This window comes from Leptodactylus fuscus, chromosome 3 (genome assembly GCF_031893055.1).
Source record: "Leptodactylus fuscus isolate aLepFus1 chromosome 3, aLepFus1.hap2, whole genome shotgun sequence".
NCBI lineage: Eukaryota > Metazoa > Chordata > Amphibia > Anura > Leptodactylidae > Leptodactylus > Leptodactylus fuscus.
Window position 1 is genome coordinate 222878965 of NC_134267.1, and position 26482 is coordinate 222905446.

Sequence of the window (26482 nt, forward strand, 5' to 3'; positions counted from 1 at the left end):
ATTGTCTCTCTACTAAAAAAAATTCTGCAAATTAAGAATGTTTTCAGAAATAGAAGGGTTAATAGTTTATTTTTTGGCAATTAACAAAATTATACAGGTATGAGGATATTGTTGATATGGATTTCCAATCTGGAAGTGACTTGTAGGTTTTCCAGGCTCACAGAGGTCAAAATCATGAGTTGTAAGCCAGATGGTAGAGTGGGGTTTATCAGACACTGAACATGGGCCAAAAACTAAAAAAGATGCAAAAATATATTATAACTATTTACGGTAATGACAATTATAAGTAAAAGGAACGTATAGTAGAATCTCATTGACGTCATCTTGTTCTTCCCATTACCAGCTTTGGGGCATTCTATGTATTGTATTGTTTATTTTCTACTTCTGCCAAGAAAATTTGTAGAACTTAACGAACAGGATACTAATAAGATGTGGTGTATAACATACAAGGCGTGGGTTACTCCAGTTATAGACAGTCAATGTTTTCAAACCCCATTCCCTATAGTGGTCAAAGATATGTCCAACATCAGATAGAAATTTAAAGGAGAGTTTTTGCCATAGCCAAGTATAGTGTATAGATAGATGATGTCCGCATTGGCTAAGTGGTTGGAGTCTGACATCCGGAAACCCTACATATGCTGAGAATGAAGACGTCTCAGCTGTAGGGTAAGTCGGAGTTTGGTGGCTTTCCACCAGTCAGGCAAGGATGGTTTTCCCATGATGAATACTTATCACCTATCTACAGAATAAGTGATCATTGGGGTTCCCACCACTAGTACCATGTTTCCAGGCTACCTAAAACCATTTTAGGTACGGACCTTTTATGCAGACCCATGCATGACCATGGCTACAGACTACAAAGAAGCCGTGTGTAGTCTGATGCTGCAGTTTGTCCTTCATCTTCTCCATACTTCTTGCTAACTTACAGTGACATTTTGTTTTTGTCCACAGGCATGAATGACATGTAAGGCAAGATGGCAACCAATAAAAGCTTTTTCGGCGGTGAGGGCTTGCTTCCATCATATGACAGGGAAGGAGACCTGTTTGATTCCAAGCTGTCTAAAGGAGCTGATATCATTGCCGCATTGTACCTGCTGATCATTGGTAAGTCCTGATCATATTCCATCTGTCAGATCTATGTACTGTATATATTCAGTGGAAGTACAAAAGCGCAATAAACACTGGTGCTCATCTTCCCCCACCAATCCTGGGCTTCTTCATAGTCCTTTTTGGTTGCCTTCCGGCCTCCCAACTGGAAGACAGTCACATGTGGGGCCTGGCAACATCATGAGAGTTGCTTTAAAGAGTTACGATGTTGGTACGCACCATGGGACCACCAAGGCCCAATTGCGTGTCTCATTGGTCACCCAGGAGAAGACTAAAAGGGAAGCATGGGAGTGCAGGAAAGGTGAGGGATGGGGGACATCAGTAGTTATTATGTTCCTGCACCTTCCCCGGGCATCATTGTGTTTCTTACTATCTTTAGAAATGGGAAGATGTATTTCACCTAATTCAGAAAACTACTATGGATATGGAGTATGAGCGGTGCACAGCCCACATATGTGTTAAAGGTAACAAGGTTGGCTAGAGTGAGATTAGAGATGAGCAAATATACTCGAGTCTTTGTGTTCGAATATCTTGGCCGCATAGCTCCCGACGCTAGGGAAGGTGGGAGGGGCAGTAAAATTTTGATGCGACGGAAGGGTTTTTGCAGCGGGAGCTCAATGCGGCCAAGGTATTCGATCACAAAGACTCAAGTATATTCGCTCATCTCTAGTGAGAATGATAACAGATGTGAGTTATACTTGAAATCTACACCAGCCCCTTACTAACCTAGATGTCAGTTCTGACACATGGGACCTCCTGTGGTGCCCCCACCAGAATTATCTCAAGGCTCTTCATAATTCAGGCACATCTCACACCAGAAGGAGAATGAATTAAAACTCTCATAGAAAAGTCCAATCCTAATACATGTCCCCATTGTCCCCTTCTTCTGTCCGATGCCAAAAGGTTGTTGGATGACTTTTATCCAACTGGTGACATCCAAACCCTACAATGGATCTAATGTCTGCAGGCCCTGGCTTTTGGTATTGTAAGTGTTGTTAGATGAAGCCATGAAGCAATCTGTTTCCAATAATTCTAGACTAGACGGCTGGATAATGCCAAGGTAATAAAGTTGTATATGAGCCATGCCTGGAAACAAAGGGTCTGAAATATAATGATTTTTTTTTTTTTTTTGCAGTCTTGTAAAATCACTATTGTAAAGTAAGTTTTAACACAATGTAAACCATCAATGGCACAGTGTTGGGCCAACTGGGAACTCTCTCCACAGTCTCCAAAGCAGCTCCATAACCTGCGTCTGCCCCTATAAAACAGAGCAATCCTGCAAATGTGAACCTTGAAAATCTGTGTTGGAAGATGGAAGTTTGATATCTGGTGCTACAAATATCAGGTGGTTGTTCCTGCCGCCATCTTGGAGAACTAAGCACAGATCTTCTGTGGATGTAGGTTTGCTCCAATCCTTCTATCTCTTCATGTCATCTCCAGACAGACTGGATGATGATGAGATCAGGGCTATAGCTATGGAGGCCATTGATAAAAAGTAACTTATGTTATACCACTGAATCCAACATGTGGTTCTTTGGCTTGATGCCATACTCCTATCTCTGTTCTGCAGTCCCTATATCAGACACATAAGGGTTGCCTGTAGCCTGGACCCTCTAGTCAAATTTTATTGGTTGTTTTATGTAGTGCGGCGTCGGGTCCTTGACGGTAGACAGGCATAAGCTTTACTGTATACTGTGTTCAGACCAAGCGTAGGGAACAGAGGTTCTATTCTTTGCTCTATTGGATAGTTACTCCTTCTGATCCTATTTATCGCCCTTACATATATATTCATTTTCCTAGGAATTATCTTAATAAGATGCATCTCTTGCCCTGCAGATGTTTTTATTGCTTTCTACTATCGCCTTTTATTCTGCTCCATTTGACATCATTTTACTTATCGCTTAATGAGCGTCGACACTTTTTTCTTGCTACACGCGAAACATAAAGATAACAATCCTCCTCCTGGAAAGCAGTGATCGTCTTGTGATTCCATAAGTAGGAAAAAAAGAAATAGACAAAGACGTTACTTGTCCTCATTACTGGGTTACTTCCTCAATACCTTACTGTAGCGATGAATGGTCTGAGACCCGTGCCGGTCCTTCAAAAAGCTGTGCTGGCCTTAAAGCTCCTGGGCCCTAATGCAAAATGTGTAATGGGGCCCATTGGTGTTTTCCCCTCCATTTCCTTAAAGTAACCAATTAGCCAACTCTTTACCATCTTAAAGAAAGGAGTCATCCAATAGCTCCAATTCTTAAATTGACTGGTTTTCATGGGGTTAATGGGTTGTCCTCCAAAGAGAGATTACAACTCTGGAGGACCCAGAGGCCCAGATTTACAGTGTCTACCAATAAGTATTTGGATACCCATGCAAATGAAGATATCTGGCGTCGGTATGTACGTCACGCCTTCCGCCGTTAAGTAGAAAACAACATTGGCATTAGTTGCGTGAAAGATACCACGAGGTGCAGAGTTATCCGATTTCGAGAAAGGGGTAATCATGGGGTACCACAGAAATGGTCGATCCTTAAAGGGATCTTGTCATTGAAAGACTTTTTTTTCTAGTTGACACATCAGAATAGCCTTAAGAAAGGCTATTTGTCTCCTACCTTTATAATTCGTCTCCGGCCCGCCGTTCGGTGAAAAATCCGTTTTTTGTCGGTATGCAAGTGATTTCTTTCACAGCACTGGGGGCGGGCCCCAGCACTCAAACAGCACTGGGGGCATCCCCAATGCTGCAAGAGAACTCTCTCCAGCGCTGCCTCCTCCTTCTTCAGCAACCGCCTCTTCATCTTCTTCTTCCGGCTATGGAGCACAAGAGCGTATTGTGCATGCGCGCGTAAGCGGCCTCCAAAAAATGGCTGCCAGCCAGCCTGTGCACTTGGCTCTGTCTGGGTTCTGATGACAGAGCCGACTGCGCAGGCACACAAGTCTGATCCCAGCTGGAAGAAGAAGATGAAGAAGCGGTGCCTGAAGAAGAAGGAGGCGTCGCTGTAGAGTTCTCTCGCAGCATTGGGGATGACCCCAGTGCTGTTTGAGCTCTGGGTCCCGCCCCCAGTGCTGCAAGAGAACTCATTTGCATATCGACAAAAACAGGATTTTTCACCGAACAGTGGGCCATAGATGACTTAAAAAGGCAGGAGACGAATAGCCTTTCTTAAGGCAATTCCGACGTGTAAACTAGAAAAAAAAGTGTTTAAATGATAGGATCCCTTTAAGGGACATAGCAAGCGAACTGAATTACCCAAAATCGACAGTGGCCTATGTGATTACGAAGCGGAAGTTGAACGGTGATTGTCAGAATGTGCCCCGAGTTAGCAGACCCCCGAAACTGGGAGATGGTGACCGATGGGTGCTGGACAGAGAAACCGCACCCAACTGATGGCTCATATACACCAGGAGCTTCACCAGGCACCGGGAGTATTGTGTCGCTCAATCCCATCCGTAAGGAAGCGTCTGCTGGGGTCTACCAACTATTGAATAGGAATAAATGTTGTTTTTCTATTCTACCACAGGTGTCCACATACTTATTGGAAGCCATATAGTATCCATTCTGTACCTAGAAAGTGGCCAAAAATACTCATCAAGCCTTTCTGGCACACATTACACACGTCAGCTCTTGTACCTCACTAGCCACTAAAAAAAAAGGTGGAGAAAACATTCAGACGTTGGCGTAGGAATCTGGGCGGCGTGAATTATGCCACAAATTTATACCGGATCCGGACTAGCATAGATTTGAGTTCACGCACACCAACATACAGAAGAATTATTAAGAGGTTGGAGCCTCTTAAAATTTCTTGGGCGTTTTCTCGGGGAATGAACTCAGACTGGTGTAAGATTCGCTAGTCTAAATAAATTCCTCCATTGTGTCCATGCATTTCAATGAGCACGATATAATACCTCATTTCTCCTGCGAGGGCACTGCAGGGAACTTTTGGATTCAATGAAAACTACAACTGATTGCCATAGATCAAAGTTGGATCAGCTTATTCTAAGAGCAATCTCCTGATGTGAGCGTCTAAATATGAAATGACCCCTTAGCCCATTGTACTAATGATGGAGGCTCCTTATATTGACCTCAAACCTAAAATAATACGAAGGAATAATTTCTTAATACAATGTATATTTTAATATGATAAATGATTGGGAAATGAGGTCAGTAAAGCAGTGAAGAAGAAAATGTATTCACATGAAAACCTCAAAGCTCCATTAGGCACCGGACTGTGCCTGCTGTAGGCCATCTAGGGTAGGTTCTCTGAGGATAGTGTGATCTTCGTGATCGCAGGGAGGGTCTGTTTCTGGTGTTTCATTTCATGATTCCCCACGATATAGTGACTGCTTAGGGCATTCCTCACACACAGCAATGGAGGAGCTACAGATAGAGGAAGGGTTGTCAAATAGCGAGAGGCATGACCACGGTGTGATATCATGCTGATAAAATGCCCAGTTATGGAGAATTCGCTTCACATGTTCTTGCTTTTTTTTTTTTTTTTTTTTTATATTAAAGCTCAAAAATGGGACTGAATCCAAAAGAGAGAAGCAGAAATAAAAATATTCCTTCTCTGTTCAATGGCCAAAACCTGACCTGACCTGCAATAAGCTTTTATAGTTGCTTGAAATGGCAGTGAAGGCCCCCAGTGGTCTAGGGAATGAAGGAGGACTAGGGCAGTAAAAGGGTTAATGATAACATCCTATGACATATTGGGCATTAAAAGGTTAAGGGGGTTATGCTTACCTTACACTCATACTCACACCTGTACCTTACACTCATACTCACCTCCCTCGCCTGTCCTGGGCATACTTGCAGCAACCGGTGTTCTTTTCTGAGTGTCTCCTGACCTCCTAGAACCTACTACACCAATCACAGGCCTTGGTGGTGACCCAGGACCCACTAATGTCACAGAGGAGAGTCAAAGAAGCCATAGATAGAAGACTGGCCCCATGGATGCCCAGGAGAGATAAAGAAGGAAGAGTATAGGTGTTTATTATTTTCCCCGCCTCCTCTTCTTAAATTCTTGGGTCCAAACAATAATTTGTGGGTGGGGAATCCCAAAAATATTGAGCATGGAACTTTTTGGGAAATGTTTTACAAACTAGTTTGCTTATCTCTAGTAATGATCTGGATCCTTATCCCGCAGAGCCTTGATTTTTCCTTCACCCAGGGCAAAGGTTCTGTCTATTTCTGCATCAAATTTATTGGCTATGGTACAGTTGTTTGTTGGTGGGTGCACTGGTTGGCTTTCTATGTCTGTCTTTGTTGTTTTCAACATCTTACTCAAGGAACCCTACTCTAGTTTTGCTACTGGGCCCAAGAAGGAAGAAGCCAATGAACACGTTCCGTGACTGTAATGTGATTCTAGATAGATAGATAGATAGATAGATAGATAGATAGATAGATAGATAATCCTTTAATATTCCCACAGTGGGGAAATTTCAGTATGTTACAGCAGCATAGTAATACAGATACAGGATAATACACAGTAATATATTACAGACATAGACACACATATGCCGTGAAGAGAAGATATACTAGGAGTCCATGGCAGCTAAGGAACAGAAGAAGAAAGAAGGATATAGTAATTGTATAGTGCACGGGAAGTGAGATGTAGCATTGCATCACGTTCATGCCACCATATTGTATTCAGGCCTATATACTGTATATCTTCTGTCTTTTAGGTGTCCTCTCCACACTCGGGAATGGCTATGTGTTATTTATGGCTTGTAGAAGAAAAAAGAAGCTGAGGCCGGCTGAATTAATGACGATGAACCTGGCCATCTGCGACCTGGGGATTTCAGGTATCCACTTTCCAAACCTTCTAGAGAAATTGTATTTTTGCAAAGGAAATATCAGCAAACAGATAATATAAGACGGGCTGTGGAGTCGGAGTCAGTGGTTTGGTCCATCAGCTCCACTGACCTAAATATGAGGCCATGTTGGACTGATAGCAACCACCTCGATAACGGTTTAGAAAGTTATATTACGTCCGAAAATTGACATCCAATTGGTCATGATGTTGCCAATTGTCCCAAATTTGCCGTTACTTGCCTGAATTTTTCTGAAAGATGACTGACCTAAAAAGAGAGGTGGCTTTAAAACCCGGCCCAAAAGTAGGAGGCTTCATTTACTTTGGGGTAGTACCTTAAAGGGGTTGTCCAGGATTTGGAGCAATGCCAGGGGCAGCAAGGGTGGGTGTTACAGAAAAAAAAAGAGACATGTTCACCTATCAATGTTCTCAATGCACGCTGATAAGGAACCAGTGAGATATGTGAGGAACATCTCCAGTCCATCTCAAGCTGAAGCCATTGAGCTCAATGGTCCTGTGAGCCTCATGGCTTCTGGTGTGGCTATCCTGGGCTGTAAAGAAAGGGGATCGGGACCAGACAACGAAGCGCCAGGGATTGCTGGGTATTTTTTTGTCCTAGTTTGGGGGAGACATCTTGTTTGTCTATTTTTCTAGTATGTTGAGACTGAATCCTGGACTCTTCATGTGGCCTCTCTTCAGTCATATGATTTATAAGATCGATATACTGCACTGACTGATGTGTAGATTGACCAAAGGCAACATACAAACCTTTCCTTACCTCTCCTAGGCTCTGATGTGGCGTCCAGTCCTATCTTGCGCCATCTTCTGGCCTCCTGACTGATGCCCCTTCCCTTGGAGGACCACTATGGCCTGTGATTGACATGTCATGAAGTCCATGCACCCCTCCAGGATCAGTAATATCACTCAGAAGGCTGGAAGATGGCAAAAGAAGGCCAGAGAGGTGAGGAAAGGTGAGTATGTCTTATTGTTTTTCTCTGTACCTCCCCAGGACTTCATGTATTATACTCTGAGATCTGAGGCTCGCTGTAAGTTTCGGAAAATTTTGGGATACAAACCTAGCTCATTATGAAAGGCTTCACTCCTCTCTAGTGAATGTCTGGTATTCCAAGGGCGCACACATAAGTCTTATATTAGATGCCAGTCACATGATAAATGTGGTCTCTCTTTATGTGATATGATTTATAATGAGGATGTTTTTGATGTTAACCTAGGACTCTTAGCGTGGGTCGTGTGCTTGCATATTTTGGCCAAAATATCTCCTAATAACTCATGGTTATTCACTAATGCTTTTTCCAGGATACAGTTAAGCCCTGTTATTTTGCATGAGACAATATGAGGTCCTGTGCTTAGTATATACGTGCTGCAAAGCCTGCCTCATCTAAGCGTAAGTTCACACGGGCTTTTTGGTCCGGAACCTGAGGCGGAGGCCGCCTCAGGTACCGGTCCAATATACAGGTAGCTGTGACTGAATGCCGATACACTGCATCAGCATCCAGTCGTGCACTCCGCTCCGGATTAGGCCTAATGAATGGGCCTAGTCGGGAGGAGGGAGTGTCTTCAGGCCGAATCGCAAGGTGAATTAGCCTGAAGAATGAGCATGTCGGCTCACCGGCTCCCATTGACTGACCAGCTCCCATTGATTTAAATGGCTGCCGTCTTTTTGGTCAGGATTTTGAGGAGGATATGGCCTCAAAATCCTGACCAAAAAAGCCCGTGTGAACTTACCCTAATAGTATGGGGGTCACTAATAGGATATAAGCTAGCATTGTGCACTAACTGATACCTTATAGAAGCCCCATCTTATAGAAGCCTCATCTTTGTGCATTTGGAATATGAGGCCTTCCCCCATCATGGATTGTAGGTGTATGAGTATTTTGCATCTGTGCAATCTCCTGCATAAAACTTGAGCCTGACTGCATCCTGCAGTGAGCCATTGCATCCTGTACGACCAGGTAAATATGGCGTCTCTTTCAGGGATATCACATTGTCCTTGATTAATTCAGTGCTGGTAACAATGTCCATCCGGAAGGACAATACTATAACTAGTATTGATCTAGAACTCAACTTCCATCAAGCATACACACATATGTACGCAGCCTTCACCTCATAGCCCCAGAGGCGCTCAGGCTTATTTGTCAGTCTATTAAGCAATTTACATGATAATTAATAGAAGATAATGGAAAAAGACCAAGGAAAAGAGAAGATTTCTGATCTCCAAGCAGTTCCTTCCTCTGACAAACCCTGTGAGACGGGAATGGGGTAATCCCTAGATGTAAAGCTTCCCATTATAAAATATGCAAACCGAACTTATTCGACCCGAAACCAATCTGGGGCCCGAGCCATCAGAACTTGAAAGTAAAAAAAATCTTGAGAGGTTCATACATCTTTTTTTCTATAGGTTGATTACAGATTGACTAGATCTGATCAGTGTGAACAGTTACATGTGACAGTTTTAGCTAGAGCCCCAAAACAAACCCGGTTACAGGGCCCCTGTGCATCATACAGTCCTATGAAAAAGTTTGGGCACCCCTATTAATCTTAATCATTTTTAGTTCTAAATATTTTGGTGTTTGCAACAGCCATTTCAGTTTGATATATCTAATAACTGATGGACACAGTAATATTTCAGGATTGAAATGAGGTTTATTGTACTAACAGAAAATGCGCAATATGCATTAAACCAAAATTTGACTGGTGCAAAAGTATGGGCACCCTTATCATTTTATTGATTTTAATACTCCTAACTACTTTTTACTGACTTACTGAAGCACAAAATTGATTTTGTAACCTCAGTGAGCTTTGAACTTCATAGCCAGGTGTATCCAATCATGAGAAAAGGTATTTAAGGTGGCCAATTGCAAGTTGTTCTACTATTTGAATCTCCTCTGAAGAGTGGCATCATGGGCTACTCAAAACAACTCTCAAATGATCTGAAAACAAAGATTGTTCAACATAGTTGTTCAGCGGAAGGATACAAAAAGCTGTCTCAGAGATTTAACCTGTCAGTTTCCACTGTGAGGAACATAGTAAGGAAATGGAAGACCACAGGGACAGTTCTTGTTAAGCCCAGAAGTGGCAGGCCAAGAAAAATATCAGAAAGGCAGAGAAGAAGAATGGTGAGAACAGTCAAGGACAATCCACAGACCACCTCCAAAGAGCTGCAGCATCATCTTGCTGCAGATGGTGTCACTGTGCATCAGTCAGCAATACAGCGCACTTTGCACAAATAGAAGCTGTATGGGAGAGTGATGAGAAAGAAGCCGTTTCTGCACGTACGCCACAAATAGAGTTGCCTGAGGTATGAAAAAGCACATTTGGACAAGGCAGCTTCATTTTGGAAACAAAAATTGAGTTGTTTGGTTATAAAAAAAAGGCGTTATGCATGGCGTCTAAAAAGAAACAGCATTCCAAGAAAAACACATGCTACCCACTGTAAAATTTGGTGGAGGTTCCATCATGCTTTGGGGCTGTGTGGCCAATGCCGGCATCGGGAATCTTGTTAAAGTTGAGGGTCGCATGGATTCCACTCAGTATCAGCAGATTCTTGAGAATAATGTTCAAGAATCAGTGACGAAGTTGAAGTTACGCCGGGGATGGATATTTCAGCAAGACAATGATCCAAAACACGGCTCCAAATCCTCAGGCATTCATGCAGAGGAACAATTACAATTAGTATTCCAAATCGTGGTGAAACATAGAAGGATCTGCGACACTTGTTCAGTAAATTTTAAAATCCAATGATTTTATTCATATTTTCTTCTTTAAAAATTCACAAAAAACACTCCATGTAGATAGAAAAAACACATACGAAAGATGGTCGGACAGGACAATATAAAAACCGCTGTCAGTAACGCATAATAATGGCTGACGCGTTTCGAGACCAACCTGGTCTCTTAATCATAGCTCTTGTGCGCATATTGCTTATATATATCAGCAATATGCGCACAAGAGCTATGATTAAGAGACCAGGTTGGTCTCGAAACGCGTCAGCCATTATTATGCGTTACTGACAGCGGTTTTTATATTGTCCTGTCCGACCATCTTTCGTATGTGTTTTTTCTATCTACATGGAGTGTTTTTTGTGAATTTTTAAAGAAGAAAATATGAATAAAATCATTGGATTTTAAAATTTACTGAACAAGTGTCGCAGATCCTTCTATGTTTCACCACGATTTGGAATACTAATCTTTTGGATCCTCAGTCCCAGAGGCGTTTCGGATGGTGCACCTTGTTCATCAGGAAAGGGTGAGCGATATTGGACTTTTCTTTTTTTGATATTGAACAATTACAATGTTCTGGAATGGCCATCCCAGTCCCCAGACCTGAATATCATTGAACATCTGTGGGATGATTTGAAGCGGGCTGTCCATGCTCGGCGACCATCTAACTTAACTGAACTTGAATTGTTTGTCCAAAATACCTTTATCCAGGATCCAGGAACTGATTAAAAGCTACAGGAAGCGACTAGAGGCTGTTATCTTTGCAAAAGGAGGATCTACTAAATATTAATGTCACTTTTCTGTTGAGGTGCCCATACTTTTGCACCGGTCAAATTTTGGTTTAATGCATATTGCACATTTTCTGTTAGTACAATAAACCTCATTTCAATCCTGAAATATTACTGTGTCTATCAGTTATTAGATATATCAAACTGAAATGGCTGTTGCAAACACCAAAATATTTAGAACTAAAAATGATTAAGATTAATAGGGGTGCCCAAACTTTTTCATAGGACTGTATATAGCACTGGTCTCCTCACATAGGATTTGGGTTCCTATAGCTGATACAGCTACAACCTCTGCTCCTCCTGTGGTTATGTCCCTGCTTAGGCCATGACCTATGAAAATGACACTACCAAAAGGTACAACTAAGGGTCCATATTTAGTCTGGTAAATGGTCACATGGTGTTCAGTACCAGTACAGTATTTGTTCTGGGGGGCGTAACAAGTACCGTATATACTCGAGTATAAGCCAACTTTTTCAGCACAGTTTTTATGCTGAAAAAGCCCCCCTCGGCTTATACTCGAGTCAGGCAGTACCGGACTGCAAGGACCTTCATAAATTAAGTGAAGGGGGAGTGTCCTTCAGTGGTTACTACAGTAATGATATAGGACACTCCCCCCTTCACTTGATTTGTGCAAGTCCTTGCAGTCCTTTGCCCGGGAGGCGGCAGGTCCCTGCTCCTGTGTCTGCTTCGAGGAGAGCTGAAAGTGAAAGTAAAACACACAAGTACATACTGGGGTTACTATTCCTAGTAATGTCAGGCATTTGGGGTTATTTATTTAGTTTCAGTATCTCCATGTGCCTCATATTAATAGCAGTTAACCCCATCATGTCCCTCACATTAACCCCTGTGTGCCCCATATAAGGGTTACTGATATGTGAGACATATGGAGGTAATAATAAAGTGCCTTAATAATGTATAATGTAATAATTATTACCTCCATGTCTCTCACATATCAGTAACCCTTATGTGAGGCACACAGGGGGTTAATGTGAGGGACAGGATGGGGTTAACTGCTATTACTATGAGGCACATGGAGTTACTAAGCTGTAATACACATGACCAGATGTTTTATCCACAATTGTGGATATAATTGTGGACTATTATATTTCAGTGGGCCCGTACACATAGATGCCATCGCTTTTGCGGCTGTGTGTCCGGGCCAAATTGAAGAGCTGCAACTTATGGAGCAAGTCCTATATGTGTCCTATACCTGTCCTATATGTGTCCTATACCTGTCCTATATGTGTCTCCATTTGCAGGCCTATCAATTCATTTTTAATGTATAGATCAGTGATCAGTTAATGTAATTTTATTGGTATCTATTTTAATTTTGGAAATTTTCCAGTAGCTGCTGCATCCCCCCCCCCCTCCCAGTTTTCCCAGTTTTTTGTGGTAAAATTAGGGCCCTTGGCTTGGATTCGGGTTGGCTTATACTTGAGTATATACGGTAATTATGGGGCCTCCACTCTACAAGAACCACCTTAGGGAGCCTTCACACGGAGTAAACGCAAGTGAATTTTTGCAAAATACACATGTAAAAATACACGTGTAAAAATAAGGGTCCATTCACACGGAGTAACGTGCCGCGTGACCTGCACGTATATGGCGTGTGAGATTTTGAGCGCCGTAAAAGCTCCCATTGATTTCAATGGGAGTTAGGATTGTATACGCCGCGTTATTTTGCGGCCGTATTTTGCAAAAATACATGCGCGTTTACTCCGTGTGAAGGCTCCCTTAAGCAGCAAGTCTACACACAAGGAAAATGCACATAGAGATTGTATAGTACAGATAGTAACACAGTGATCTTATAGTGCAGGGGTAATACACACAGTGATGTCACGGTACAGAGATAATACACACAGTGATGTCACGGTACAGAGATAATACACACAGTGATGTCACAGTACAGGATAATACACACAGTGATGTCACAGTACAGGATAATACACACAGTAATGTCACAGTACAGGGATAATACACACAGTGATGTCACAGTACAGGGATAATACACACAGTGATGTCACAGTACAGGGATAATACACACAGTGATGTCACAGTACAGGGATAATACACACAGTGATGTCACAGTACAGGGATAATACACACAGTGATGTCACAGCACAGAGATAATACACACAGTGATGTCACAGTACAGAGATAATACACACGGTGATGTCACAGGGATAATACACACAGTGATGTCACAGTACAGGATAATACACACAGTGATGTCACAGTACAGAGATAATACACACAGTGATGTCACAGTACAGGGATAATACACACAGTGATGTCACAGTACAGGGATAATACACACAGTGATGTCACAGTACAGAGATAATACACACAGTGATGTCACAGTACAGGATAATACACACAGTGATGTCACAGTACAGGGATAATACACACAGTGATGTCACAGCACAGGGATAATACACACAGTGATGTCACAGCACAGAGATAATACACACAATGATGTCACAGTACAGGATAATACACACAGTGATGTCACAGTACAGGGATAATACACACAGTGATGTCACAGCACAGGGATAATACACACAGTGATGTCACAGCACAGAGATAATACACACAGTGATGTCACAGTACAGGGATAATACACACAGTGATGTCACAGTACAGGATAATACACACAGTGATGTCACAGTACAGGGATAATACACACAGTGATGTCACAGCACAGGGATAATACACACAGTGATGTCACAGCACAGAGATAATACACACAATGATGTCACAGTACAGGATAATACACACAGTGATGTCACAGTACAGGGATAATACACACAGTGATGTCACAGCACAGGGATAATACACACAGTGATGTCACAGCACAGAGATAATACACACAGTGATGTCACAGTACAGAGATAATACACACAGTGATGTCACAGTACAGGATAATACACACAGTGATGTCACAGTACAGGGATAATACACACAGTGATGTCACAGTACAGGATAATACACACAGTGATGTCACAGTACAGGGATAATACACACAGTGATGTCACAGCACAGGGATAATACACACAGTGATGTCACAGCACAGAGATAATACACACAATGATGTCACAGTACAGGATAATACACACAGTGATGTCACAGTACAGGGATAATACACACAGTGATGTCACAGCACAGGGATAATACACACAGTGATGTCACAGCACAGAGATAATACACACAGTGATGTCACAGTACAGGATAATACACACAGTGATGTCACAGTACAGAGATAATACACACAGTGATGTCACAGTACAGGGATAATACACACAGTGATGTCACAGTACAGGGATAATACACACAGTGATGTCACAGTACAGGATAATACACACAGTGATGTCACAGTACAGGGATAATACACACAGTGATGTCACAGTACAGGGATAATACACACAGTGATGTCACAGTACAGGGATAATACACACAGTGATGTCACAGTACAGAGATAATACACACAGTGATGTCACAGTACAGGATAATACACACAGTGATGTCACAGTACAGGGATAATACACACAGTGATGTCACAGCACAGAGATAATACACACAGTGATGTCACAGTACAGAGATAATACACACGGTGATGTCACAGTACAGGGATAATACACACAGTGATGTCACAGCACAGAGATAATACACACAGTGATGTCACAGTACAGAGATAATACACACATTGATGTCACAGTACAAGGATAATACACACAGTGATGTCACAGGGATAATACACACAGTGATGTCACAGTACAGGGATAATACACACAGTGATGTCACAGTACAGGATAATACACACAGTGATGTCACAGTACAGAGATAATATACACAGTGATGTCACAGTACAGGGATAATACACACAGTGATGTCACAGTACAGGGATAATACACACAGTGATGTCACAGCACAGAGATAATACACACAGTGATGTCACAGTACAGGATAATACACACAGTGATGTCACAGTACAGAGATAATACACACAGTGATGTCACAGTACAGGATAATACACACAGTGATGTCACAGTACAGAGATAATACACACAGTGATGTCACAGTACAGGATAATACACACAGTAATGTCACAGTAGAGAGATAATACACACAGTGATGTCACAGTACAGGGATAATACACACAGTGATGTCACAGTACAGGGATAATACACACAGTGATGTCACAGTACAGAGATAATACACACAGTGATGTCACAGTACAGGGATAATACACACAGTGATGTCACAGTACAGAGATAATACACACAGTGATGTCACAGTACAGGGATAATACACACAGTGATGTCACAGTACAGGGATAATACACACAGTGATGTCACAGTACAGAGATAATACACACAGTGATGTCACAGTACAGGGATAATACACACAGTGATGTCACAGTACAGGGATAATATACACAGTGATGTCACAGTACAGGGATAATACACACAGTGATGTCACAGTACAGGGATAATAAACACAGTGATGTCACAGTACAGAGATAATACACACAGTGATGTCACAGTACAGGGATAATACACACAGTGATGTCACAGCACAGGGATAATACACACAGTGATGTCACAGCACAGAGATAATACACACAGTGATGTCACAGTACAGGATAATACACACAGTGATGTCACAGTACAGGGATAATACACACAGTGATGTCACAGTACAGGATAATACACACAGTAATGTCACAGTAGAGAGATAATACACACAGTGATGTCACAGTACAGGATAATACACACAGTGATGTCACAGTACAGAGATAATACACACAGTGATGTCACAGTACAGGGATAATACACACAGTGATGTCACAGTACAGGGATAATATACACAGTGATGTCACAGTACAGGGATAATACACACAGTGATGTCACAGTACAGGGATAATACACACAGTGATGTCACAGTACAGGGATAATACACACAGTGATGTCACAGCACAGAGATAATACACACAGTGATGTCACAGTACAGAGATAATACACACAGTGATGTCACAGTACAGAGATAATACACACAGTGATGTCACAGTACAGGGATAATACACACAGTGATGTCACAGTACAGGATAATACACACAGTGATGTCACAGTACAGGGATAATACACACAGTGATGTCACAGTACAGGGATAATACACACAGTGATGTCACAGTACAGGGATAATACACACAGTGATGTCACAGTACAGGGATAATACACACAGTGATGTCACAGTACAGGGATAATACACACAGTGATGTCACAGCACAGAGATAATACACACAGTGATGTCACAGTACAGGATAATACACACAGTGATGTCACAGTACAGGGATAATACACACAGTGATGTCACAGTACAGGATAATACACACAGTAATGTCACAGTAGAGAGATAATACACACAGTGATGTCACAGTACAGGATAATACACACAGTGATGTCACAGTACAGAGATAATACACACAGTGATGTCACAGTACAGGGATAATACACACAGTGATGTCACAGTACAGGGATAATATACACAGTGATGTCACAGTACAGGGATAATACACACAGTGATGTCACAGTACAGAGATAATACACACAGTGATGTCACAGTACAGGGATAATACACACAGTGATGTCACAGCACAGAGATAATACACACAGTGATGTCACAGTACAGAGATAATACACACAGTGATGTCACAGTACAGAGATAATACACACAGTGATGTCACAGTACAGGGATAATACACACAGTGATGTCACAGTACAGGATAATACACACAGTGATGTCACAGTACAGGGATAATACACACAGTGATGTCACAGTACAGGGATAATACACACAGTGATGTCACAGTACAGGATAATACACACAGTAATGTCACAGTAGAGAGATAATACACACAGTGATGTCACAGTACAGGGATAATACACACAGTGATGTCACAGTACAGGGATAATACACACAGTGATGTCACAGTACAGAGATAATACACACAGTGATGTCACAGTACAGGATAATACACACAGTAATGTCACAGTAGAGAGATAATACACACAGTGATGTCACAGTACAGGGATAATACACACAGTGATGTCACAGTACAGGGATAATACACACAGTGATGTCACAGTACAGAGATAATACACACAGTGATGTCACAGTACAGGATAATACACACAGTAATGTCACAGTAGAGAGATAATACACACAGTGATGTCACAGTACAGGGATAATACACACAGTGATGTCACAGTACAGGGATAATACACACAGTGATGTCACAGTACAGGATAATACACACAGTGATGTCACAGTACAGGGATAATACACACAGTGATGTCACAGTACAGGATAATACACACAGTGATGTCACAGTACAGAGATAATACACACAGTGATGTCACAGTACAGGGATAATACACACAGTGATGTCACAGTACAGGGATAATACACACAGTGATGTCACAGTACAGGGATAATACACACAGTGATGTCACAGTACAGGGATAATACACACAGTGATGTCACAGTACAGGGATAATACACACAGTGATGTCACAGCACAGAGATAATACACACAGTGATGTCACAGTACAGGATAATACACACAGTGATGTCACAGTACAGGGATAATACACACAGTGATGTCACAGTACAGGATAATACACACAGTAATGTCACAGTAGAGAGATAATACACACAGTGATGTCACAGTACAGGATAATACACACAGTGATGTCACAGTACAGAGATAATACACACAGTGATGTCACAGTACAGGGATAATACACACAGTGATGTCACAGTACAGGGATAATATACACAGTGATGTCACAGTACAGGGATAATACACACAGTGATGTCACAGTACAGGGATAATACACACAGTGATGTCACAGTACAGGGATAATACACACAGTGATGTCACAGCACAGAGATAATACACACAGTGATGTCACAGTACAGAGATAATACACACAGTGATGTCACAGTACAGAGATAATACACACAGTGATGTCACAGTACAGGGATAATACACACAGTGATGTCACAGTACAGGATAATACACACAGTGATGTCACAGTACAGGGATAATACACACAGTGATGTCACAGTACAGGATAATACACACAGTGATGTCACAGTACAGAGATAATACACACAGTGATGTCACAGTACAGGGATAATACACACAGTGATGTCACAGTACAGGGATAATACACACAGTGATGTCACAGTACAGGGATAATACACACAGTGATGTCACAGTACAGGGATAATACACACAGTGATGTCACAGCACAGAGATAATACACACAGTGATGTCACAGTACAGGATAATACACACAGTGATGTCACAGTACAGGGATAATACACACAGTGGTGTCACAGTACAGGATAATACACACAGTGATGTCACAGTAGAGAGATAATACACACAGTGATGTCACAGTACAGGATAATACACACAGTGATGTCACAGTACAGAGATAATACACACAGTGATGTCACAGTACAGGGATAATACACACAGTGATGTCACAGTACAGGGATAATATACACAGTGATGTCACAGTACAGGGATAATACACACAGTGATGTCACAGTACAGGGATAATACACACAGTGATGTCACAGTACAGGGATAATACACACAGTGATGTCACAGCACAGAGATAATACACACAGTGATGTCACAGTACAGGATAATACACACAGTGATGTCACAGTACAGAGATAATACACACAGTGATGTCACAGTACAGGATAATACACACAGTGATGTCACAGTACAGAGATAATACACACAGTGATGTCACAGTACAGGGATAATACACACAGTGATGTCACAGTACAGGGATAATATACACAGTGATGTCACAGTACAGGGATAATACACACAGTGATGTCACAGTACAGGGATAATACACACAGTGATGTCACAGTACAGGGATAATACACACAGTGATGTCACAGCACAGAGATAATACACACAGTGATGTCACAGTACAGAGATAATACACACAGTGATGTCACAGTACAGAGATAATACACACAGTGATGTCACAGTACAGGGATAATACACACAGTGATGTCACAGTACAGGGATAATACACACAGTGATGTCACAGTACAGAGATAATACACACAGTGATGTCACAGTACAGGATAATACACACAGTAATGTCACAGTAGAGAGATAATACACACAGTGATGTCACAGTACAGGGATAATACACACAGTGATGTCACAGTACAGGGATAATACACACAGTGATGTCACAGTACAGGATAATACACACAGTGATGTCACAGTACAGGGATAATACACACAGTGATGTCACAGTACAGGATAATACACACAGTGATGTCACAGTACAGAGATAATACACACAGTGATGTCACAGTACAGGGATAATACACACAGTGATGTCACAGTACAGGGATAATACACACAGTGATGTCACAGTACAGGGATAATACACACAGTGATGTCACAGTACAGGGATAATACACACAGTGATGTCACAGTACAGGGATAATACACACAGTGATGTCACAGCACAGAGATAATACACACAGTGATGTCACAGTACAGGATAATACACACAGTGATGTCACAGTACAGGGATAATACACACAGTGATGTCACAGTACAGGATAATACACACAGTAATGTCACAGTAGAGAGATAATACACACAGTGATGTCACAGTACAGGATAATACACACAGTGATGTCACAGTACAGAGATAATACACACAGTGATGTCACAGTACAGGGATAATACACACAGTGATGTCACAGTATAGGGATAATATACACAGTGATGTCACAGTACAGGGATAATACACACAGTGATGTCACAGTACAGGGATAATACACACAGTGATGTCACAGTACAGGGATAATACACACAGTGATGTCACAGCACAGAGATAATACACACAGTGATGTCACAGTACAGAGATAATACACACAGTGATGTCACAGTACAGAGATAATACACACAGTGATGTCACAGTACAGGGATAATACACACAGTGATGTCACAGTACAGGATAATACACACAGTGATGTCACAGTACAGGGATAATACACACAGTGATGTCACAGTACAGGATAATACACACAGTGATGTCACAGTACAGAGATAATACACACAGTGATGTCACAGTACAGGGATAATACACACAGTGATGTCACAGTACAGGGATAATACACACAGTGATGTCACAGTACAGGGATAATACACACAGTGATGTCACAGTACAGGGATAATACACACAGTGATGTCACAGCACAGAGATAATACACACAGTGATGTCACAGTACAGGATAATACACACAGTGATGTCACAGTACAGGGATAATACACACAGTGGTGTCACAGTACAGGATAATACACACAGTGATGTCACAGTAGAGAGATAATACACACAGTGATGTCACAGTACAGGATAATACACACAGTGATGTCACAGTACAGAGATAATACACACAGTGATGTCACAGTACAGGGATAATACACACAGTGATGTCACAGTACAGGGATAATATACACAGTGATGTCACAGTACAGGGATAATACACACAGTGATGTCACAGTACAGGGATAATACACACAGTGATGTCACAGTACAGGGATAATATACACAGTGATGTCACAGTACAGGGATAATACACACAGTGATGTCACAGTACAGGGATAATACACACAGTGATGTCACAGTACAGGGATAATACACACAGTGATGTCACAGCACAGAGATAATACACACAGTGATGTCACAGTACAGAGATAATACACACAGTGATGTCACAGTACAGAGATAATACACACAGTGATGTCACAGTACAGGGATAATACACACAGTGATGTCACAGTACAGGATAATACACACAGTGATGTCACAGTACAGGGATAATACACACAGTGATGTCACAGTACAGGATAATACACACAGTGATGTCACAGTACAGAGATAATACACACAGTGATGTCACAGTACAGGGATAATACACACAGTGATGTCACAGTACAGGGATAATACACACAGTGATGTCACAGTACAGGGATAATACACACAGTGATGTCACAGTACAGGGATAATACACACAGTGATGTCACAGCACAGAGATAATACACACAGTGATGTCACAGTACAGGATAATACACACAGTGATGTCACAGTACAGGGATAATACACACAGTGGTGTCACAGTACAGGATAATACACACAGTGATGTCACAGTACAGGGATAATACACACAGTGATGTCACAGTACAGGATAATACACACAGTGATGTCACAGTACAGAGATAATACACACAGTGATGTCACAGTACAGGGATAATACACACAGTGATGTCACAGTACAGGGATAATACACACAGTGATGTCACAGTACAGGGATAATACACACAGTGATGTCACAGTACAGGGATAATACACACAGTGATGTCACAGCACAGAGATAATACACACAGTGATGTCACAGTACAGGATAATACACACAGTGATGTCACAGTACAGGGATAATACACACAGTGGTGTCACAGTACAGGATAATACACACAGTGATGTCACAGTAGAGAGATAATACACACAGTGATGTCACAGTACAGGATAATACACACAGTGATGTCACAGTACAGAGATAATACACACAGTGATGTCACAGTACAGGGATAATACACACAGTGATGTCACAGTACAGGGATAATATACACAGTGATGTCACAGTACAGGGATAATACACACAGTGATGTCACAGTACAGGGATAATACACACAGTGATGTCACAGTACAGGGATAATATACACAGTGATGTCACAGTACAGGGATAATACACACAGTGATGTCACAGTACAGGGATAATACACACAGTGATGTCACAGTACAGGGATAATACACACAGTGATGTCACAGCACAGAGATAATACACACAGTGATGTCACAGTACAGAGATAATACACACAGTGATGTCACAGTACAGAGATAATACACACAGTGATGTCACAGTACAGGGATAATACACACAGTGATGTCACAGTACAGGATAATACACACAGTGATGTCACAGTACAGGGATAATACACACAGTGATGTCACAGTACAGGATAATACACACAGTGATGTCACAGTACAGAGATAATACACACAGTGATGTCACAGTACAGGGATAATACACACAGTGATGTCACAGTACAGGGATAATACACACAGTGATGTCACAGTACAGGGATAATACACACAGTGATGTCACAGTACAGGGATAATACACACAGTGATGTCACAGCACAGAGATAATACACACAGTGATGTCACAGTACAGGATAATACACACAGTGATGTCACAGTACAGGGATAATACACACAGTGGTGTCACAGTACAGGATAATACACACAGTGATGTCACAGTAGAGAGATAATACACACAGTGATGTCACAGTACAGGATAATACACACAGTGATGTCACAGTACAGAGATAATACACACAGTGATGTCACAGTACAGGGATAATACACACAGTGATGTCACAGTACAGGGATAATATACACAGTGATGTCACAGTACAGGGATAATACACACAGTGATGTCACAGTACAGGGATAATACACACAGTGATGTCACAGTACAGGGATAATACACACAGTGATGTCACAGCACAGAGATAATACACACAGTGATGTCACAGTACAGAGATAATACACACAGTGATGTCACAGTACAGAGATAATACACACAGTGATGTCACAGTACAGGGATAATACACAGTGATGTCACAGTACAGAGATAATACACACAGTGATGTCACAGTACAGGAATATTACACACAGTGATGTCACAGTACAGGGATAATACACACAGTGATGTCACAGTACAGGAATATTACACACAGTGATGTCACAGTACAGGGATAATACACACGGTGATGTCACAGTACAGGGATAATACACACAGTGATGTTACAGCAGGGGCATAACTAGCAAAGACTGGGCTCCATAGACCCCTCCCACTCCATGTAATATAGGTCCCCTTTCCTGGCTCCCACCCAGTATAACAACCCATTTACACACACTATAATATCCCAATGTGGCCTACAGATAGTATAATGTCCTATAGCGGACTCCAGGAGAGGTAAGTAAAAGTGTTTTTTTTTTTTTGTTTTATGTTAGCTCACTTACCCTGAGTCTCTGATCATTATACCCAGTGGTCTATAGAGACTCCCACAGTATAATAACAGCAGTTACATTTTGGACATTCTTGGTCTGATTAGAACTGCCAGGTGCGAAATGAATCTCACAGAGATCGCCACCAAATAACCTTGCTGCAGGCCTGCGATCTTACTCACCAATCCTTACTCTTGCTCATGGCCACCTCCACTTCCCCTTCTGCCCTTCAGGCTGTCCCATGCTTCCAAAATCAGTGACATGATATGGGACACACAGGGCCCCCTGGAGGGCAGGAGGGGAAATGGAGGCGGCCATGAGCAGGAACGGGATCAGTAAGTATATAGCGCCCGTTACTTGATGGGATCACTCCAGCAGGTAACGCCGGGCCCCCAACACTCTCAGGTGTAATTGTAGCTGGTGAGTGCTGCTGATTTTATCCCCAAGACACCACGCAGTATAAAAAGTACTATGTTGCGGTATTATGGATCAATATCACATGCAGCTGAAGCGGATCCATAATTCGGCTGTACATATATATGTATAAGGACTTACACAAGGACTTGTCCAGGCAACGTCTTTTCCTCGAAAGCTAGAAAGTTACCGACATCTTTCACGTCTTCCAGATTTATTACGACTCGGAAAAGTTTTACAGTCTCCGGAGCCTTGTTATTACGACCAATAACCTCCTGCCTGGATTTTCTGTATTTGTCAATGTGGCAAGAAAGCAATGAAAATGATTTAATGCAACCATAGAAAATTCCGGAACATCTCCCGTGACTTGTTATTGTCTCATGTAGATGGAACATAATATACTGGTCACAATGAGATTATTACAAAAGATTATATTACGGAAAGTGAAAAACTAATCGGTACAACACTGCCATCTAGTGGAAAAGAATGGAAACGCATACTGACTGACAACCATGCCCCTGACTAATGAAGTGTGGATGTCTGTGGGTAAGGGAATTCCTGTCCTCAGTCATTATATAGCTGATTTCTCCATACATTTTGGTTGTGACATTGGGGTGGACTCACTTATCGCTAATAGTAGTGACACGTGCAAGACATCGAACCTATGAGACACCTCCACATGGTCACAGCCATCTCTACCTACTGAACCCATCCCTATGTAAGCCTGGGGGATAAAAGTGACAATTTTCACCAAGGGGCACCTTGTATATAACCCGTTCTCCTCCATAGATCACCATTGCCATTAAAGGGAATGTGTCACCAGAAAAAGGTTTTTATGTGAAACATATCTTTTTATAGAATTTTTGAAAAAAAAAAAAAGTTCTATATAATGCAATTTTTACTCTGGCTACTAAGCATAATCATAAAATGACAATTGCCAATTTTGTTGGATTGTTCTTTTTAGCAGTTACCTCATTTATAGTACAGACAGCATTACAATAGAAGATAACACCTCTATAGATAACACCACTGAGCCATTGTTGAATCCACTGACAATTGATGATGTCACAGCGTACTTAGTCCCCCTCCTTACACAAAGCATGTCTAGAAAACTCTCCGATAGACCTCAATAACTCGTCTCCAGACTAGTGCTGGCCATGACTGTAAAGAGTATCACTAAATGCTGTTAACAGTGCAGAAGATTATAATTAGAGATGAGCGAATAGTATTCGAAACTCTAGTTTCGAATACCTCGCTCCCATAGGAATGAATGGAAGCGGCCGAACACCAAGGGGTTAAGGGCCGGCCGCCGGTGACAGCTGCTTCCATTCATTCCTATGGAGCGAGGTATTCGAAACTAGAGTTTCGAATACTAGTCGCTCATCTCTAATAATAATAATAATAATAATAACTTTATTTATACAGTGCCAACATATTCCATCTTTACTACTCTAGACAATTAAGGTGTTAGGAATCGCAATATCTGTGCTCCTCCTTCTCCTACCTGCATCCATCTTTCCCTTCCCTTCAGCTCTGCTCACGGCCATTGCTTTAGGTTTGCCATGCCTACCAGTCAAACTCAGGATGGGTCTACTTAGCCAGTCAGAGCTTTGAGACACAGAGCCAACCTGAGTGCTGCCTCATCATCCAATCCAGAGCCGAGGCGGGGTATTTACACCTAGCTGTGCCACTGCTTCTCTGCCTGTGATTCCATTAGTTTTCTGTCTCTGTGTTCTCAGACTTTATCCTGTATTCTGCAGGTTCTCTGGTTACTGATTTTGGCTTACACTCTTGGTTACCTCTTGATGATTTATCTTCAACCTCCTGGACTTAATCCTCCTCTCCTGTCAATTTGGTTATTCCTATACTCTCTTGGCTTTGGCCCTGGCCTGTGTATTGCTCTCTCTATCCTCCTTAGGTTTTCTGGTTTGGCTCTTAGGTTATGGTCTGCAAGTACACAATATTCTGTAGCAGCAACCGGGGAATACCTTTAAGTAGCCTTAACAAAACAGAGTGGTGTGGGATTTTAGGTAGCTTGTTTTACCTGCTGTCTTCTATAGTCCAGATAGTTGCCTGCTCCATATTGGGAAATTGCTTATACAGCAATTCCTTCACCTTGGGAACCTGCTTTACCTGTCCTAACATCTGCCTGGTTACCTGGTTAGAAGGGGTGCTATCTTTTTAGGGAACCTTGCCATATAGGATTGTTCATATCCTCCTAAGAATTCTAAGAAAGGATTAGGGCTCTATGGTCCTATAAGACCCCTTACAATGCAAGGTAGCCTGATACATAAGTAGATAGTACCACGGCTGACCCACATCTATGACCTGCTAGTGCCCTGCTTTGTATCAATGAAGGGCAATAACCCCTGACTGAGAATTGCAGCCAACCCCATTTAAAGGGATCCTATCATTCAAACTAAATTTTTTCTTGTTGA

The 26482-nt window shown here is 41.8% G+C and overlaps 1 protein-coding gene across 1 annotated transcript in view; it reads left to right on the forward strand.

Moving 5' to 3' along the window:
* Window positions 1-26482, forward strand: part of OPN5 (opsin 5) — an 89825-nt gene that overhangs the window by 55042 nt on the left and 8301 nt on the right. Inside the window, exons 2-3 of the mRNA XM_075266819.1 lie at window positions 952-1104; window positions 6781-6900. Of these exons, the coding sequence (XP_075122920.1) occupies window positions 975-1104; window positions 6781-6900 (250 nt within the window). The 5' untranslated portion in view covers window positions 952-974. The remainder of the gene's footprint in view (window positions 1-951; window positions 1105-6780; window positions 6901-26482) is intronic.